The sequence below is a fragment of the Tasmannia lanceolata genome, unplaced genomic scaffold (genome assembly GCF_043159265.1).
Source record: "Tasmannia lanceolata isolate RefF3 unplaced genomic scaffold, GAP_Taslan_0.1 ptg000003l, whole genome shotgun sequence".
NCBI lineage: Eukaryota > Viridiplantae > Streptophyta > Magnoliopsida > Canellales > Winteraceae > Tasmannia > Tasmannia lanceolata.
In genome coordinates, this window is record NW_027518680.1 from 16,357,906 (window position 1) to 16,376,962 (window position 19,057).

The 19,057-nt window shown below is 37.6% G+C and overlaps 1 protein-coding gene across 1 annotated transcript; it reads left to right on the forward strand.

Moving 5' to 3' along the window:
* Window positions 1-1,382: 1,382 nt before the first annotated feature.
* Window positions 1,383-18,346, forward strand: LOC143852561 (ABC transporter G family member 42-like). Its single transcript, XM_077361994.1, has 23 exons — window positions 1,383-1,800; window positions 4,410-4,619; window positions 4,922-5,006; window positions 5,292-5,451; window positions 5,623-5,699; window positions 5,926-5,979; window positions 8,144-8,234; window positions 9,177-9,478; window positions 10,343-10,624; window positions 11,089-11,405; window positions 12,152-12,312; window positions 12,420-12,529; window positions 12,877-13,030; window positions 13,266-13,421; window positions 13,575-13,747; window positions 14,055-14,387; window positions 14,759-15,049; window positions 15,474-15,557; window positions 15,646-15,779; window positions 16,165-16,392; window positions 16,616-16,787; window positions 17,087-17,341; window positions 17,742-18,346. Exons 1-23 carry the CDS (start codon window positions 1,418-1,420, stop codon window positions 18,009-18,011), a joined length of 4,482 nt encoding a protein of 1,493 aa, XP_077218109.1. The 5' UTR covers window positions 1,383-1,417; the 3' UTR covers window positions 18,012-18,346.
* Window positions 18,347-19,057: the final 711 nt, after the last annotated feature.

The window sequence follows — 19,057 nt, forward strand, 5'->3', positions numbered from 1 at the left end:
TTATTGATAAACGCACACTTCCCGTTTTTACTATTTCTAACGCACCTCTTTTTGGTCTCTATTGCACTAACTTATCTTAATAACTTAACTTCTTCTACAATTACATTCTTCAAAATGGCAAATATCTCCAACAATTTTTAATCAAATACCTAAGCAACCTCGATAATCTTGGATTTGGTGAAAACGTATGGAGGGTATTTTCGTCATTTACGCTACTTAGTGTTAGTGCAAATTCAAACAATTGGGTGTGGCTGAATTGAATCCAACAATTTTTAAACAGAGGCCTAAGCAACCTCAATAATTTTGGACTTGATGAAAGCTGATAAAGGGTATTTTGGTCATTTACCCTACTCAATTCAGCCCACCTAAAAGTACTAGACCATGACTTTCCCACTACTTTCCAACAACTTTTTCCGGTTAAGTTGATGGCAATTTCAGATTCCGGGATTCTTTTATCCTGGTTTTACCACTAAACCTACCACGAATTGAAACTATATGACTCACTAAATTGGGATTGGTCAAGGTGTCGGCCATAAAAAAAAATGGTAATTTAATCCGTAAAAGAATCGAGAATTCACTTCACAGTCTTCCTGTGTTTACTACATACATTAATTTTCCCCTTTAAATATTCCCACCAAGGGGTCTCCAATAAAGAGCTCCATATCTGTTTCAGAAATCTCTTGAAAACATAGCAGTGTGGAGAGAAAAATCTTTTAGATTTTGTTCTGTGAAAGTAACCCAATACGTGGGAAAAAAAAATCCTCTTTGAGAATTTGATTCATAAAAGTACTTCAATTGGAGGGGAAAAAAATCTCACCGTTTGGAGATTCCCCTCCTCAACAATATATTTCCTCAGAGCTTTATAATGAAGTTCATGTAGTTTCCTCAATCTTTTCAAAGAGGAAAGGAACCCAATACAAAACCAATACTATTTCAATGTCCCAAGTAACTTAGTTTTTTTTTATCCTCTCTTTGCCAAAGAAAGAAGTAATTCTTGTTACCTCAACTTCATCTGAGTAAGTATTTCTATTGGGTTTTCCAATTACATGCTTCTTTTTGTTGTTGTTGTTGTTGTTATTCTTTCATTTCTGTGTTTTCTTCCTGTTTAAGAGTTCATTCATTTCATTTTCTACAATCATGTTTACAGGACTTTTCTAATCCTCTGTTTTCCCCTCTTTCTTAAATGACTGATTTCCTCTCCAATAAAATTGAAAGCATAGAGAGAGTGTGGGCTTCTTCTTCTTCTTCTTCTTCTTTTTTATGTTATTCTTTCATTTCTGTGTTTTTTTCCCTATGTAAGAGTTCATTGATTTCATTTTCTACAATCATATTTATGTGACTTTCCTAATACTCTGTTTTCCCCTGTTTTCCTCTGTTTTCCTCTGTTTCTTAATTGAATGATTTATTCTTCCTGGAGATGGAAAACATAGAGAGAGTGTTCGATTCGGGACGGAGAACAAGTAGGGAGCTGAGTAGGAGCATTAGTAGGAGTGTGAGCAGGGGAAATTGGGGCGTGGAGGATGTGTTTGGATCTCATAGGAGCAGTCGTGGAGCCGTAGATGATGAAGAGGCTCTTAAATGGGCTGCGTTAGAGAAATTACCTACGTATGATAGGCTTAGAACGAGTATTTTGAAATCATACGTCGGGAACGAAAATCAAACGAGTCGACTAATTAACAAAGAGGTCGATGTTCGTAAGCTCAATGTGGACGAGCGACAAGAATTCATCGAGAGGATATTTAAAGTGGCAGAGGAAGATAACGAGAAGTTCTTGAAGAAATTCAGGAAGAGGATTGACAAGTAAGTTTTTTTAATCCCTTCTCTTAGCAATTTCTTTACTGCAATTTGATGGGTATTTTTCATTTTTCTAATTTTGATAACCTCAAAGTTGTTATCTTTCTTCTTCTCTTGTGATTAGAGTTAATGGGTAGTGAAGAAACCTATTCTCTGAAACTTGAAAGATTTTAAGGAAATTGGGATTGCTTGATTGTTCTTCTTTTCAATGTTTTAATTGGTTTGGATGGTGTGTGTGTGTGTTTTTTTTTTTTTTTTTTTGACAGAGAAAAACAAAGAATTCTTGTCTTATACTTTTATTAGATTTTCTATGTATGGATTGAAGCATACAAGAACTGCAATGGTGTTTCCTCTGAGTGAAAGTGATTGGAGGAATTTCTGTCATTTGCTTTCTCTTTGGGAGCTGCTATTGGCTCAACTGTTGCTTCCATTGTTGTTTAATAGTCCGTTTAAAACTCTTAGGGCACGTTTGGCTTCTCCCACGGGAGATGAGGGTGAACTCTCTAAAAAGTAAAAATCAAGATATCTAGGAAACTAGTGTCTCCATTGATGAGAAGTCGCTAAATCATGAGAAAAGGTCAATCAGATTTTGAGTAGAGTTTTTTTATTGTTGATTTTTAGCCACATCTAATTGCCTCGCCGGAGACATTAGTTTTCTGGATTTTGTTTCTTAATTTTTAGAGACTTCCCACTTATCTCCACCGGAGAAACTTATCTATCATGAAAACAAATTCATGGTAGCCAAATGTGCCCTTTTAGTAAAAAAAAATGTCCATTTTTTTGAGGAATAAGTTTTTTATGACTAGTCATTTTGAACCAATACCCATTTTTTCCATCCCTTTTTTAGCATAGTCGCATTTTCCTAACTATGGCTGTGAAAAGGGTTTTAGTTTTGCTAAAGGGCGCCCTTGAAAAAACCATCTACAAGGGTGTCCCTATTGGTCCATCTCCATAAAGTGAATTTATAATGGAAATACATAGTTTATGGAGATGGACCAATAGGGATCCCCTTGTAGATGGTTTTTGCAAGCACGCGCTAAAGTTTATCATTCATCATATTACAATCATTAATCTGATTTAATTGGTAAGACGAGTGATAGTCTGAGAGGTGCCCATGCAAAAACCAGTTACAAGGGCACCTCATTGGTCCTTGTAAATAAAGTGCATTCATTATTCCTTAATTATTATATCTGTCGATGCCATTTCCCTGATTTTGGTGAGATGGACCAATGGGGTCGCCCTTGTAACTGGATTTTTGCAAGGGCGCCTTTCAGTCTATCATTCCTCAATTGGTATAGGTTGTTGTAAATTTTGAAGAACAACTAGCCTCACTCGCGGCAGCAATGTCACATGCATGTCAATTCATTGGGCAGGCAATGGGACCAACAGGCAAACCCTATTGCTAGAGGTCTCGTTTTGCATTCCAATAGGCAATTGGATGAGTCACAGTGGGCCCTATCTTTTGCTGATTTCATCTGATAGGCCTTGCCTTGGATTTCATATGGCCCCCACCAATCAAGCAATTTTAACCCCAACTAATGAATTCTGCTTATATATATTTTGTACTGTTCATGTTTAATTACAAAAAAAAAAAAGCACAATATTTAACATTGCGATTGGTTGATTAACTTTATTTTTGGGCTATTAGGGTCCCAGGTCAAGGCCGATCAAATAGACGGTTCTGATTAAGCAAAGGCGGGGACCCACTAATTCCTCAGTGTTCCTCTGGGATGTATTTTGGGAAGTGATATATTCGCTCTCTTTTCTTCCGTGGGCCACACGCCCTAGTGTATTTATGGCTATTCTTTTCAGACACAAGGGGTGCCATGGGGAAGAAAAGCAGGAGAATGAATTATTATTTCCATCTATTTTCTTATGACACATAAAATGTTCATTAAAGTTGTGTTAGGCAACCTTCTCCACCATAATTATTTCATTTCTCTGCCAGGTTTTTTGAAGCTTGATGGAGTCTCTTAAGGCAATTTTGATTCTCTTGTTTCCACCCATTTGTTTATTCCCCAATAATTACAATTGTTTCCAAAGAAGTCCTAAATTTTCTTCTCTTCACATTCCACATAAGGACTTGACACATAAAACAATGAGATTTTATATGATGCCCGACTGTCAAAGTAACAAGGGCTAGGTTTGCACCTAGCCCTTGTAAATCTCACGGGCATCATATAAAAACTCTAAAACAATAATCAAAATGCTAATCACAAGATTTGCTCTTCACAAGCAAGCTACTAAGTCAACAAAGGAATAAAATTAAAGAAAAAAAGTTGAAAATTGTTACCCCACGTGATCGATGAATTGCGTCATGAATGATTATCCTTGCGAGTGCTTCAAATCATTGACTCGCTCGAAGGCCCGAGTCAACTCAATTGGGGCGACCCACGAGAGTAAATTATGAGACTCATGTTCCACCTAAGTGATGTGCACGGTACAAAGTTCATGGTGCAGAACTCTTTTGATTCATCCTATTGGCTTTGCTCATCTGATTGCATAATTGAAATTGAAAAGGATTCATTATCGAAAAGAATCCCATACCATGATGTATCTGAGATAGTAGAAATTAGTGAATGATTATAACTGGGTTTAATTTTTTTGAATTGTAGGGTTGGGATTCGCCTTCCTACAGTAGAAGTTAGGTTTGAGAAGTTGACCATTGAAGCGGATTGCCACATTGGAGATAGAGCACTTCCTACTCTTTTAAACAGTACAAGAAACGTTGCAGAATCAGCTTTAAGTTTGGTAGGAATTAATCTGACAAAGAGAGCAAAACTTCAAATCCTCAAAGATGTTTCTGGGATTATAAAACCTTCAAGGTATGTATAATCATGGGTTTTGTAGGAAATCCAAAAGCGATACGTTAAATACACTGTATAATAGTGTATAAATTAAGCACTTGATGGTTCCCATGAAAAATTTCAATTTATCTTAGTACACATGAAAATTTAGTTCGTTAATCCCTGTTAGACCTTGTTTGTTTTAAACTTTGAGAACCGAAAATTACGTTAATTTTGAGTCCAATAATCAGTTTTGGACTCACAATCGGTTCTCAAAATTCAAAACAGGGCATTAATTGAATTGAAGCTAATCCGTTGTTGTTTTTTCATTTTTTTTTTAGAATGACTCTTCTGTTAGGACCCCCTTCCTCTGGGAAGACGACCTTGCTGCTAGCACTTGCCGCAAAGTTGGATCCAACATTGAAGGTTGGTAAACGATATATATTACTTTAAGTTCTTCAAAGTCTCTTAAACGAAGTTTTAATTTTGCTCTACCATGTATTGATAATTAGACAAACTCACCTTGTCTTTTCCTTTTTAATTGGCACTGAGAACTGAATCGATATAGTTTTTAACAGCTGGTTAAATAATAAGAGACAAGGTGAGTTCGTCTCATTATCAAAACATGGCAGTGGGAATATTAGTAGCCTTTTTCTATTTGGTGCATTGAGTAGATTTACGAACTTGTTGATTTCACTTCATCTTGAGCAGGTGAAAGGCGAAATCACGTATAATGGCCACGAACTCGACGAGTTCGTGCCACAAAAGACCTCGGCCTACATTAGCCAAAACGATGTTCACATCGGGGAAATGACGGTCAAGGAAACCCTAGATTTCTCAGCATGGTGCCAAGGGGTTGGATCCAAATATGGTATTTTCTTATTTCTCATATTTACTTCATTGTTAATTTTCATTTTCTTAGCGCGATAGGCGTGGGATTATCAAAACACGGGGCTTGCAATCACGAGTATCAATTTTCTTTTCTTTATTTTTATTTTTTTCAATTCCAAGCTTCTTATTAAAAGACCGGGTTTTGTGGTAGAGCTCCTAAGTGAACTGGCAAGGAGAGAGAAGGAAGCGGGGATATTTCCTGAAGCAGAAGTTGATCTTTTCATGAAGGCAAGCTCAAAACTATTTTATTTACTTGAATAAAAAACCTATAGAAGATAAGAGAAGATAATAAAATCTTTAAAAGCTGTAGCTGAACTCAATTTTATAGGTCTACTGCTCTGATCGAAACTGTAGATGATAAAATCATAATTAGGAGCAGAGAATTCCACGTCGGATATCTCCTATAAAACCTAGAGTCAATTTTACTTTATTTTATCCTTTTTCCTTGTTTCAGGCTACTGCAATGGCAGGAGGTGAAAGCAGCCTTCAGACTGATTACACGCTTAGGGTAAGTTTCACAGACTTTTTCCAACTCATAGTGCAAAAAACGTGAAGAAAATGACCATTTGTTTTTTTGTTGAGAAAATGACGTTGTTTTTTTTTTACTTTTTGTTTGAAAATGGACTAGTGTCTTTTTGACTTCTGAGGCCTTTGTTTTGGTTGGTGAGCCGTTTCTATTGATAAATTATTAGAAGAGGGAAGTCATATTCATACTCTTCCTTTGTTTTAATAATGACACTCCTCTCCTTATTTTACAATTCCTGAAAAAGCCTGGGTTTAACTTATCCTTGTATGAGACTCTACGTCCGCCACTTTTCTTTCATAAAATATTAGGACAATGAAATTGGTGAAAACTGATAAGATAGATTAGATACAAACCAAATCCACCCTAACCTTACCCAACCTCATTAGGTGTACCTACTCATACTTGGACCCAACCCAGATGGGCGATCCGAGTCTTAATTGTGTAGGACCCAGATATTCAAAATTCAGTCCGGACTCGAATTTTGTATATCCAAATCGGATTATAGATCTGACCCAGCAAGCTAACAACCCTTGGGTAAACATGATGTCCATTAGGTGGGGGTGGACCCAAATAGAGCAGTTGGGTTCGGTTTCCATAGACTGTTAACCCGAATTTGGTGCACCTAAACCTAGATCACCATGTGCAGTAAGCAGTCAATGGGTCTGCTGGTATACCAGAATAGGTATGGTCGAGAGTGAAACCCTAGATCAACAACCATATAGCAATTCTTGATTAGGGCTGACCCACGAGCGACCCCCCTTATAATGGGTATCATAAATTCACCCCTTTTAGTTATAGGGCTACCCTAGGAAGTTGTTTTATAAGTGAAGAAAATGGTCATACAAGCTTTACGAAAGGGCGAATTTGTGGTCAACTTTTTAGAAGAGATCGATTAGCAAGACAATCACGATCATGACTTAAGTGTACACATGGCAATGTGCTTGGTGATAAGGACCAATGATCACAAGATGACCCAATAGGCCCATGTCTGATTCTGAAAGAGATCTCATTTTCAAGATCGAGGCATTTGACAAAGTCTCTATGTTTCCATGTTTCAATAATTCTGCAAACTCAGTTCGTCTTTTCTTTTTTAAATAGCTGTCAAAGGTTACTACAATTTCCAAAGAAGCCAATTAAAAAAAGAAAAGATAAGATGAGTTTGTGCAATGATTCAGACATCGTAGTGCTTAGTCAAAGGTTTATTATTGTTATCCAATTGTAGTGAGATCAAAGGCAATATATACTTTGGATTTGTGTGATGGCCAACAGTATCCATGGACCATATCGTTGTATAAGTGCCAATAGGTCTATGCGGATTTTTTTCATTGACACAAACATTTCTCCTCAAATAAGTTTTTTCTATTTTACAAGCTTGAACTGATATCCACCCTGCATATGTTGATGGGTGCAAGTTTGGCCCTGTCAGTCCTAACCTGTCCTGAGCCCGAATAGGGTCTTGGCTGGATTTCCAACCCTAAGGGCTGGTCAGGGTTCATTTTTTAGCCCTTGACTCAGGGTCGGGTCGGGTTCTGGGTTAATGCCTCAGGTCACCCTGACCCAGCCCGACCCTAAGTTTCCGCTGTGCATTCTTTCTTTTGCTAATGTTTTCTATTATCTTGGATTTAGATTATTATTGTTAATTGTCTCTGTTGCCCGTCATGTAGTTGAATTCATATTGTCTTATTTTGTTCCCCTTTTCTGTTTATTGATCATTTTGTTCTATATGATATCTGGTTGCTTTATTTTTGACACTCTTAACAGGTATTTTCACTAGGGTCAATCAGGGCCAGCCCGGCCCGACCCTGCCCAATCAGGGCCAATTAGGGCGGGCCACGGCCGCGCTGAGCCCTGTAGGGTGGGCAATGGGTTGAGGTTTTTCGGCCCTGACTCAGGGTCGGGGCGGGTCATGACCGAGATAATGGGATCCAAGGTTGGGCTAGGGTTTTGAAAAACCTGACCCAACCCGACCCTGTTGCAGCCCTAGTTGATATCATCTTGAGTATTATAACAGGCATGAAAAGCTAAATAAAGTATTAAACAAATTGAGTAGTGCCATTATCAAATATGTAGTGTGAATATCAATCCGGATCTCTCTCTCTCATACATTATGAATTTTTGATATATTTATGTTACAATGTTGGAACAGATACTAGGGCTTGACATATGCCGAGATACAATGGTCGGAAACGAGATGATGAGAGGGATTTCAGGTGGACAAAAAAAGCGGGTCACCACTGGTTCGTTTTCTTTTACTCAAATATTGATTTCACAGAAAGTCTTATACAAGAGCTGAGCCATCCATATGGCCCACCCACTTGACATTAGTGTGATCTGGGCCATCCATCTGTCCCATCCGTTTGACATTAGTAAGATCTGGGCCACCCATTTGGCACCCTCTTGACATTGCTGTCATCTGGGCCATCCATTTGGTGAGTCGCAATCACAAGAACAAAAAAGCACTCTTCTACCGATATATCTCTACACAGGCGCTGATCGTTTTTGGATTTTTAGAATCAGTTTTGAGTCCAAAACTAATTATTGGAATCAAAATTGGTTTTAATTTTGAGTCCAATAGTCAGTCTTAGACTAAATTGAACATTTAAATCTATTATTCCCTAAGTTTGGACTGAAGGGAGTGGACCGACCGACCCTCTCATTCCCTAATAAAACCTCTCAATTTATAACCCCCCCCTCTCTCTCCCCAATATTAATCTTAACAAACCAGCCTCTCTTTCCAACACGCGACCCATATTGGAGAGAGAGAGAGAGATGCAATATTTTTTGGAAAGTACAGTGAGGCTAACTTCACAGGATGATCCAAACCGTTCATTTGTTGGACCACAACATAAATAGCCTGTACCCTAAAGATCATTTCCATAGGATGATCCTAATCCTCCGAGCTATAGGGGACCTCTATTGATCAGAGGATTAGGATCATCCTATTGAGATGATCTATCGGGTACAACCTATTTACGTTGTGGGTCAACAAATATATGGCTTAGATCATCCAATAAACTGGGCCCATTGTAATTTTTGTAAAATACTAGACTTCGCGCGCAAACATCATATAAAAAGGCAAGCAACACAAGCATCACACACCACATTGGGAACAATTGATGAACGAAAAAAAAAAAGACTGTCCTTTTATTCAATGAAGAATGAAAAAATGAGAAACACAGGGGAGATGATGGTGGGGCCAACGAAGACGCTGTTCATGGACGAGATCTCGACGGGTTTAGACAGCTCGACCACCTTCCAGATAGTGAAATGCCTGCAACAAATCGTCCATCTTACAGAGGCCACCATATTCATGTCTCTCCTTCAACCAGCCCCCGAAACATTTGAGCTCTTCGATGACATCTTCCTCTTATCAGAAGGCCACATTATCTATCAAGGTCCCAGGGTCCACATTCTTGACTTCTTTCAGAGCTGTGGATTCATCTGCCCTGATAGAAAAGGGACCGCCGATTTCTTGCAAGAGGTATGTAATACATTCCAGATTAAGTGATCAACGTCCACGATCTCTCTTCTACAATTTCCAATTTTTTATACCAAAACCCAATTGTATAACATTTCCCTTGCTTCTAATGGTAGAAGAGTTTGGACACATGATCGCTTCCTAATGGTGCACGGCCGTGAAGTCCAATCTAGGTGGTACGACAAAAGTACCACCTATGATATTTGATCCAATGTCAGTCTCTTAAAAAGTGGGCTGTTGTTGGATCAAACATCAAGCGCGGTACTGCCTGCACGGGACTTCATACTAAAACATCAGTTGTCATTCCTTTCTTTCTCCATGGAAATTTTATATTTATAATTTTTTCTTCCCGAGACAGTTTTTATTGAATGAGAGATTATTGGAAGTTTTTCCCCTTGGAAAATAAATTTTCCAAAATAAATATTCTTCTCTATTATCCAAGAAAATCACTAACCTACTAGCCATTCGATTTTTTTTCCATGAATTTTTTTAATACCTCACTCATAGCATGGGTGCATGCACAAGGTGAGGCTCACCATTTTGCACCTCATATATTGATGGAGTGGCGACCACATCATGTTATCATGAGATGTGGCTCATCATCTCTACCAAACTTATTCAAAGGGTGGGGCTCTCCATTTAGCACCAAAATTTTTAATGGAGGGGGCCCATCATTTTATACCCATGGTTGATTCCCACCATCTCCACTTATAGCCATGCATTAGGGTGGGTCCCACCATTTACACCTAATGTTATGATGGATGGGTCCCACCATTTACACCCATGACTAAGGCCCACCATTTTATGGGAAGCCAAGCAAGTTTGAATATATCATTTTCCAACTTTTATTGTGTTTCTCTTGGCCAGGTTACTTCGAGGAAGGACCAAGAGCAGTACTGGGCCGACCACAACAAGCCTTACAGATACATACCAGTCTCGGAATTCGCCTCCCTATTTAAGAGATTTCATGTAGGTGCTCACCAAGAGAATGAGCTTTCCATTCCCTATGACAAGACCAAGTCCCACAAAGCCTCTCTAGTCTTCACAAAATACTCAGTTCCCAAATGGGATCTCCTCAAAGCCAACTTTGCTAAGGAATGGCTTCTCATCAAAAGGAATTCCTTCGTTTATGTCTTCAAAACCGTTCAGGTTTCAACTCTACTCTCATTCCCCATCTAGTTTAACATCACTAGAAAAAATAAGGCTACTGATATTGGCACTACAATGTTTTGATAATTGCACTAACTCATGTTGTTTTTTATTACTTAAAGAGCCGTCAAAAGTTATTACAGTTCCCAACAAGCTGAGTTTGTATTAAAAAGGGTTTTGTTAACTAGTGCCTTTATGGTTAAGCATCATTTAAATACAATTGGGAACATGATCTTATACGTACTTAGATTAAAAAAATCTCAAAACGGGTGTAAAAGTATAAAAGTACTTTAAACCTTATACTTTTACACCCGTTTTGGAATTTTTTCATCAAAGTACGTGTTAAATCATGTTCCAATGGTTATTAAATGATGCTTAACCACAAAACCCAAAAAGAAGGCAGTGCCAATATCAATATCCAAAATAAATTCTTTACATTTTTTGACATTCTGTTTGTTTTTCAGATTATCATAGTGGCAGCGATTGCCTCAACTGTGTTTTTGAGGACGAGATTACATGCTAGAAATGAAGCAGATGGTGCTCTTTATATTGGGGCGCTTCTTTTTGCCTTAATCATAAACATGTTCAATGGATTTGCAGAGCTCTCTCTCACAATCTTAAGGCTTCCTGTCTTTTATAAGCAGAGAGATCTTCTCTTCTATCCAGCTTGGGCTTTCACTGTCCCAAACTTTGTCCTCAGAGTCCCAATATCGGTTGTGGAGAGTCTAGTTTGGACGGGCACAATTTATTACTCAATGGGCTTTGCACCAGAAGTTACCAGGTAATTATCATATCCTATCTATACTATGCATAATAGGAAGAGTTGGATGTTTTATTAAACGAATTTCTTCACAAATTTAAGTTTCTCTATGGCTACTAAGTATCTTATAAATGTGATTTTCTCTATAGCTATTGTAATTTTCTTTTATAGCTATTAAATAACTCAGTTTTGATAATGAGACAACTCCAATTGTTTTACATTTCTCTAATTGGCTTTGTGTTCTTATGGTTTGCTGACATGATTTAAGGTATCATCTAGTTTCCAAATTGGTGGCTGCTCAAATGGGCCCATAGGGCCTCTTTGGATACTGCCAAAATCAGTTCTTATTTCCAAAATAAAATTATTTTTAGTTAATCATATTTGCAAATGAAATACTGAGGCCTATTTAGAAAACTAATTAATTATATAATTTCAAAGAACATCTATAACTATTTTGTACTGATACTGATTTTTAACTTAAACCACTTGCATGTAAGAATGTATCCAAATAGTTTTTAGAGGTATCCAAAGAGGAAGTTACATTCTAATAGGTTTTTGGCTTTATAACTTGTGGTTAGTCTCTATAAATAGCCTTTAGTCTACTTTTATGAACTCTGTCTTGTCTTAGAGTCATGGCTCCTACCCAAGTATAACTTTATTAATTACATTACCATATAACAATGAATCATCTTCTTTGTTCTAACCATACCAAGAAAAATTGCCATTATATTATTAGAAAATAATTTATTAACTTCCTCTTGCTTCAGGTTCTTCAAGCAACTCCTTATAGTCTTCTTGATCCAACAAATGGCATCTGGCATATTTAGACTTATAGCAGGAGTGTGTAGGACCATGATCATTGCTAACACTGGAGGAGCTCTCAGTCTGCTAATCGTCTTTATGCTTGGAGGTTTCATCCTCCCTCGAGGTTTCGATTTTGCCCCCCAACCTATCAATAATTTTTTAAATTCATCACCTTGTCATGGCATTTTTGTGGGTATCAAGTCTAACAGGGGACGGGAATCTCGGTGACAGGTGAAATTCCCAACTGGTGGATATGGGGTTATTGGATCTCGCCTCTTACCTATGCTTACAATGCCATTGCTGTCAATGAGTTGCTCGCTCCGAGGTGGATGAACAAATTTGTAAGTTCTCTTTCCTGTTTTGCCTCTAAAATTTACGACAATTATGAATATGTCCCAGCCATTTTAGAAATACATGTTCATATGTGAGAAGGAAAGAGCTTTTTATTCACTTTCTTCTAATGTTGCACATGAGCACATCAATCTATAGATAGCAAGAAATTCATCACTTAAAAGACCAAAATAACCATGTCCTCTTAGGGACGACGAGTATCACTCTTCCTCTATGGTGATACACATGGTTTGGAGTGTTAATCCTATATCATTTCTTTGGATAATAAAGCCAAATGGATGTCAAAATATTTCGTTAGGTAGTCTCATATACTGCAGAAATTTTTATCAAATTTCAGGCATCTGATGGGGTCACAAGGTTAGGAGTTGCAGTGCTGGAGAATTTTGCTGTTTTCCCATATGCATATTGGTATTGGATTGGAGCTGCTGCCCTTTCTGGGTTTGTCATCCTCTTCAATGTTCTCTTCACTTTCTCACTCATGTATCTAAACCGTGAGTACTTTTTTCTCATCTCTTTTTTAGGCCTGGGGGCGGAGTTTGATGTCTCCACACCAAATGTAATTTAGTTATAGTTGGAATTGTTAAGATCAATATTGGAAAAAACTTGTTAAGACCATATTACCTTATTGATGTTTGAAATGAACCTTTTTTTTTACTTTTCTTCTCTTAAGTTTTTGATTTGTGATACTGGAGGGTATGAATGTATTATTTTCCTTCTTCTCAACAGCTCTTGGAAAACCACAAGCTATTATTTCTGAAGAGGAAGCTAATGAAATTGAAGGCAATCAAGATGAATCAAAGGAAGATTCAAGACCTAGGATAGCAGGATCAAGAAGAGGTTCCGTCCCTCGATCTTTATCGGCTAAGGATGGAAACAATACTAGTAAGAAAACCCAAGAAAGTTTTTTTGATTTTGTAGTTTCCTGATATCTCTGTAAAATTTATCTTTTCATGTGGAAATATATATAATACATGAAAGTCTAGGTCATTGATAGAATGTGATTTAAAATTTAGATCCTGAATTGGATTCTTTCAGGAGAAATGGCGATTCAACGTATGAGCAGCCAAGTCAACAGAGGACTCAGTCGAAATTCCGACTCAGCTCTCGAAGGAGCAATAGGGGTAGCTCCTAAGAGAGGAATGGTTCTTCCATTCACTCCCCTAGCTATGTCCTTCGATGATGTAAATTACTACGTTGACATGCCTGCAGTAAGTTTCACTCTTTTCTTTTTTGTTCTTTTATTAAAAATAGAAAGTATGGGGGCAATTTTTGTCAAAGAAAGTTGTATGAATGCTGATGGCTCTATTGAGGCAAACATACAAGGATTCCCATAATACATATGTGTGGGTATATGCATGAATATATGTACAGTAGAATTTAGAGGGATTTTGTTGGTTTTCTACATGTGTATTAATATATGTAGTAATGTATATAGTTATGTGTGCATATATTCATTTATGTACATATGTATTTGAATTATGTAAGTGGTAATGAGTGACTTTGTTGATTGCATAGGAAATGAAAGCGCAGGGAGTTAACGAAGACAGGCTCCAACTGCTTAGGGGAGTGACGGGGGCCTTCAGACCTGGTGTCCTTACTGCACTTATGGGTGTTAGTGGCGCTGGAAAAACAACCCTTATGGATGTTCTCGCCGGTAGAAAGACTGGGGGTTATATTGAGGGAGATATCAGGATCTCTGGGTTTCCTAAAGTACAAGAAACCTTTGCTAGAATTTCTGGGTACTGCGAACAAACTGATATCCACTCTCCTCAGGTCACTGTCCGGGAATCCTTGATTTATTCTGCATTCCTCCGTCTGCCCAAGGAGGTCGAAAATGAAGATAAAATGGTGAGATTGTTGTTTCTTCTGTTGTTGTAAATGTGACAAGAGGGCCAACCAACTGGTCAAACTTTATAACATTATATGGTGTATAGTCTTCTATCATCCACCCCATCCTAATTAATTAGTGTGTAATCTATTGTCTACCCTTAACCTCCAAAATCAAGTCAAGACTCTACTTCTTGATATCTTTATGGGAATGGAAGGTGGATCTATATACTAAGAAATAGTGTACAGTTTATATGTTTGATCATCACCATCATTTTCTTCTTTTATCCTTGCAAACTCAGATGTATTATATGTTAAAATCATTTATGGGTTGAGTGATCTTTAAGCACATTCCACATTGAAATAAATGTTTAACGATAATTTATTTTCAGGTCTTTGTGGATGAAGTGATGGAATTGGTAGAGCTTGACAATCTCAAAGATGCTATGGTCGGACTCCCAGGTGTTACAGGGTTGTCTACAGAACAGAGGAAGAGGTTGACGATAGCCGTAGAGCTTGTTGCAAACCCTTCGATCATATTCATGGATGAACCAACATCTGGTCTTGATGCAAGAGCGGCAGCTATTGTTATGAGAACAGTGAGGAACACCGTCGACACTGGAAGAACGGTTGTTTGCACGATCCATCAACCTAGTATTGACATCTTCGAAGCTTTCGATGAGGTAACTCATCGCTCTGTCTCTTTGTTCATTAGTGGTGATCAGGGGTTCATGTTCATTTAGAGGTTGACTATTAATAGGGGTGCAACTCAGGTCTATATTTGGGAATTTGGGTTGAGCTTTTACCATAAAATCGGGTTGGGTTCGGGTTGATTCCAATTTATTTTTTTAGCGAAAGCGCAACCTGACCTGACGCAAGTTGCATCCCTATTGGCTGACCTTACATTTTATAGAGTACTACATAACCCATATAATCTTAGCTGCTTGTATCATTCATAGATAGGAAATGTCATGTTTGTCCCTTGTTTTTTGTCTTTTTACAAATTATGTGATGTACTTTTCGATGTTTGAGGGATATGTTTTTTGTCAGCCTGGAAAATGTGAACAATTTGATGAATGATAAATCTCATAGAAATTTGTGCAACAGCTGCTACTGATGAAAAGAGGAGGACAAATAATATACTCGGGTCCTTTAGGGAGGAATTCTAACAAGATAATTGAATATTTCGAGGTATGTCAATTTCATTTTTCATTTTTCTTTCTTTCTTCTTCTTCTAGCTAGTGATATGTTCTAACTGCCATTGATGCTCTTCTTGCAGGAAATTCCAGGAGTCCCAAAAATCAAAGAGAAGTACAACCCTGCGACTTGGATGCTAGAAGCGAGCTCGATTTCTGCTGAAGTTAGACTCAGAATGGATTTTGCCGAGTATTACCAGTCATCGCCTTTGTATCAGTAAGTAAATAATCATCTTTTTACAATTTGAAGATGTTAGAAATGATCTTGTGCTGTTGCTGACATCGGTTGTTCGGTCTAAGCAATAGGGTTGTTCGGTCTAAGCAATAGCTAAAAATGGTCAAATCCCTGTCCTTCTATTATCACATGCACATTTCATAATCTAAAACCAATCAAGTGTGGGGCCAGCAACTGGGATAGTGGCTGTCCCCACAAAAGATGATGGCCACATCAAGATCAGATGGATGTTAAGTATGCCAACTCCCTAAGTTTGTTTTAATGTATATACAAAATGATCCCTCTTTACTGTGACTACTGATTATCATTTCGTGTTGATTAATGGATTTTGTGGGTTCGATCTAACTCGCTTCTCGATTGTAATAAGGCGAAACAAAGCACTGGTTAAGGAGCTGAGCACCCCTGCTCCAGGAGCAAAAGATCTATACTTTCCTACAAAATACTCTCAATCTCCTCTTGGGCAGTTCAAATCCTGCATTTGGAAGCAGTGGTGGACTTACTGGAGAAGCCCCGACTACAACCTTGTCAGATTCTTCTTCACATTAGTCGCTGCTCTACTGCTTGGCACAATCTTCTGGAAGGTTGGGAGCAAAAGGTAAACATCTCTTCTTCCTCTAGTAAGCTGTTTTAGCACAGGTGATGGGAGCTTAATTTTCATCTTTGAAAGATTACCATATTAATCTCATAGTTAACTAGGGCAAATCAAACATTTCTCTCACTCAATCTCAAAAATGATGTAGCACCTTATGATTCTTTAAAAGATAAGACGATCTTTTCATCGACCGATATAAAACCATGTTGTTGTTTGTTTGGTATAGGGACAATGCGAATGATCTAACTATTATCATTGGAGCCATGTACTCTGCTGTCCTATTTGTTGGCATTAATAACTGTTCGACCGTGCAACCGGTTGTTGCAATTGAAAGGACAGTGTTTTATCGAGAGAAAGCTGCTGGAATGTATTCTGCGTTACCCTACGCCATTGCACAGGTAAGATAAAGGTTCCCTAACATGTGCTGGTTAAGATCTATTCTCATGTGGAAATAAAAAGTAGACTTTAAATGTGGTCGCAATTTTGCAGTTGAATGGGTTGTGAGCTTTTATAGCTAGGAATTCGTGTATAAAATGGATTTTTCATACTTGGGTTTTGATTTTGATGTGATAAACTTATCATAGGGTATATATTATTATATATGTTAATTAGGATACCTTATTATCTCAGTTGTTATGATCAAATTGAGGGATAAATAACAGTGGTAACAAGCACAATCTTGTATGTTTTGGTGCAGGTGATCATAGAGATACCATATATATTCGTCCAGACGACATATTATTCAGTCATCGTATATGCCATGGTGAGCTTCGAGTGGACCGCGCCAAAGTTCTTTTGGTTCTTCTTCGTCACATTCTTCACATTCCTATATTTCACTTACTATGGCATGATGACCGTCTCAATCACTCCAAATCACCAAGTCGCATCCATCCTTGCAGCTGCTTTCTATTCTCTCTTTAACCTCTTCTCTGGCTTTTTCATCCCTAGACCAGTAAGTTTGTCTCCCTCATTTGAAATTTTACTTCTGAGTTAGTTAAAAACATGATTAGGGACTAAAATGAGATAAATAAGTTGTTTGTTAATTATATTGGTTGCTCATGTCACTTCTGTAAGTTTGTGGTTTATTAATATTGTTGCTTGTTGGCCCAGTTTGGTTAAACTGGTTTTGGCCATACCTAGTCAATGAAACTGGAAAAATTCTGTTCAGTCAATGAAAAATCTAGTTGAACTCAGCTGGGTTAGTTAATGACTCGTCAGAGTGTAATTGTCTTGGTCACTCTAATTCATGTTTGAATTTAAGTTTCTAAACATGGAGAAGAACTAGTGTTTCTATATATGGCATAGTTTCATGCTCTTTTGAATGCTGTTTATCTGAATTATTTAAAATGCAGAAAATTCCCAAGTGGTGGATCTGGTACTACTGGATTTGTCCAGTGGCATGGACAGTTTATGGGCTTATTGTCTCGCAATACGGTGATCTAAATGATAAGATCAACGTACCAGGTGAAAAAGAGCAGACGGTCAAATTCTATGTGGAGAACCACTTTGGTTATAGGAGTGATTTCATGGGTCCTGTTGCCGTGGTTTTGGTCGGTTTTACAGCCTTCTTCGCCTTCATGTTTGCGTACTGCATCAAGGTATTGAATTTCCAACAGAGGTAAAAGTGAATAGGGAAGATGAGGATTCTTAGTTCACCACCACAATGTTTCTGTTTCTTCAGAGGAATCATGTAAATCTATGTATTGATGAAGCCATCAGAATGGTTGAACTATACTAGATGTTTTTGGGGGAAGAGGGTTCCATTTATAATACAGAAAAGGTTAAAAGAAGATGTTTAGTTTCATAGATAGAAGGGGGATCTATTGTATAGATAGATACTGCACTTAGAAAGAGAAAAGTTCCTTCTGTATATGTTTCTTTGTTTCAACTTTGAAGTTACAGAGTGGAAAGGGATTGTGATATATTAAATTGGCATTTGAAACCATGCCTTTCTGCACATATACTTCCTCTATATTCTTGATTATCTGCACCTTGGTTTGTGTAAAAAACATTCTGAATTTTTTTTTACACAAACCATTTAATTACAAATTTTCACAAACTATGATGGCCCCAACAGATGAATGATTTTTAATCTCCTATATATTTTGCCTGATTTTAGGTTTTGGATCCGTTTGTAGGACTACCCTTTGCATTAGGGACTTACCTATGACATTGTATAGACTGGGTGGAGAGATTGCGGTTGTCTCTAGTCGCATCCGATCCACATGTGATCTCCATTATTGTTACAAAAATTTTCTTATGGTACAGGGGTATTTTGGTCATTTGGTTGAAAAAAACTACTAAGGCGGACTCATGTCAATTAACTAGTCCAGGCAATAACAGCAGCAACGTATTCTTTGCAAGGATAGATCCGAAATTTTTTATTTTTTTTTAAAAATTGACTTTCATTACCCATAAGAAGAGTACAAAGGGGACAAGTTGTCCCTAAACATAATAAAAAATCACCCATCCTTATTAACCTCGCCCCCAACACACACACACACACACACACACGCAAAAATAATAATAAAAATAAAATAAAATTACTCCAATCAAACCACAAATGTATTAATTTGTAGTATCCGCCATTTCATTTGCCGACCTTCACCTGTGTTCAATGGTATTAATCAAACAAACCAAATCCTGAATCTCGGATATATATTGCTGA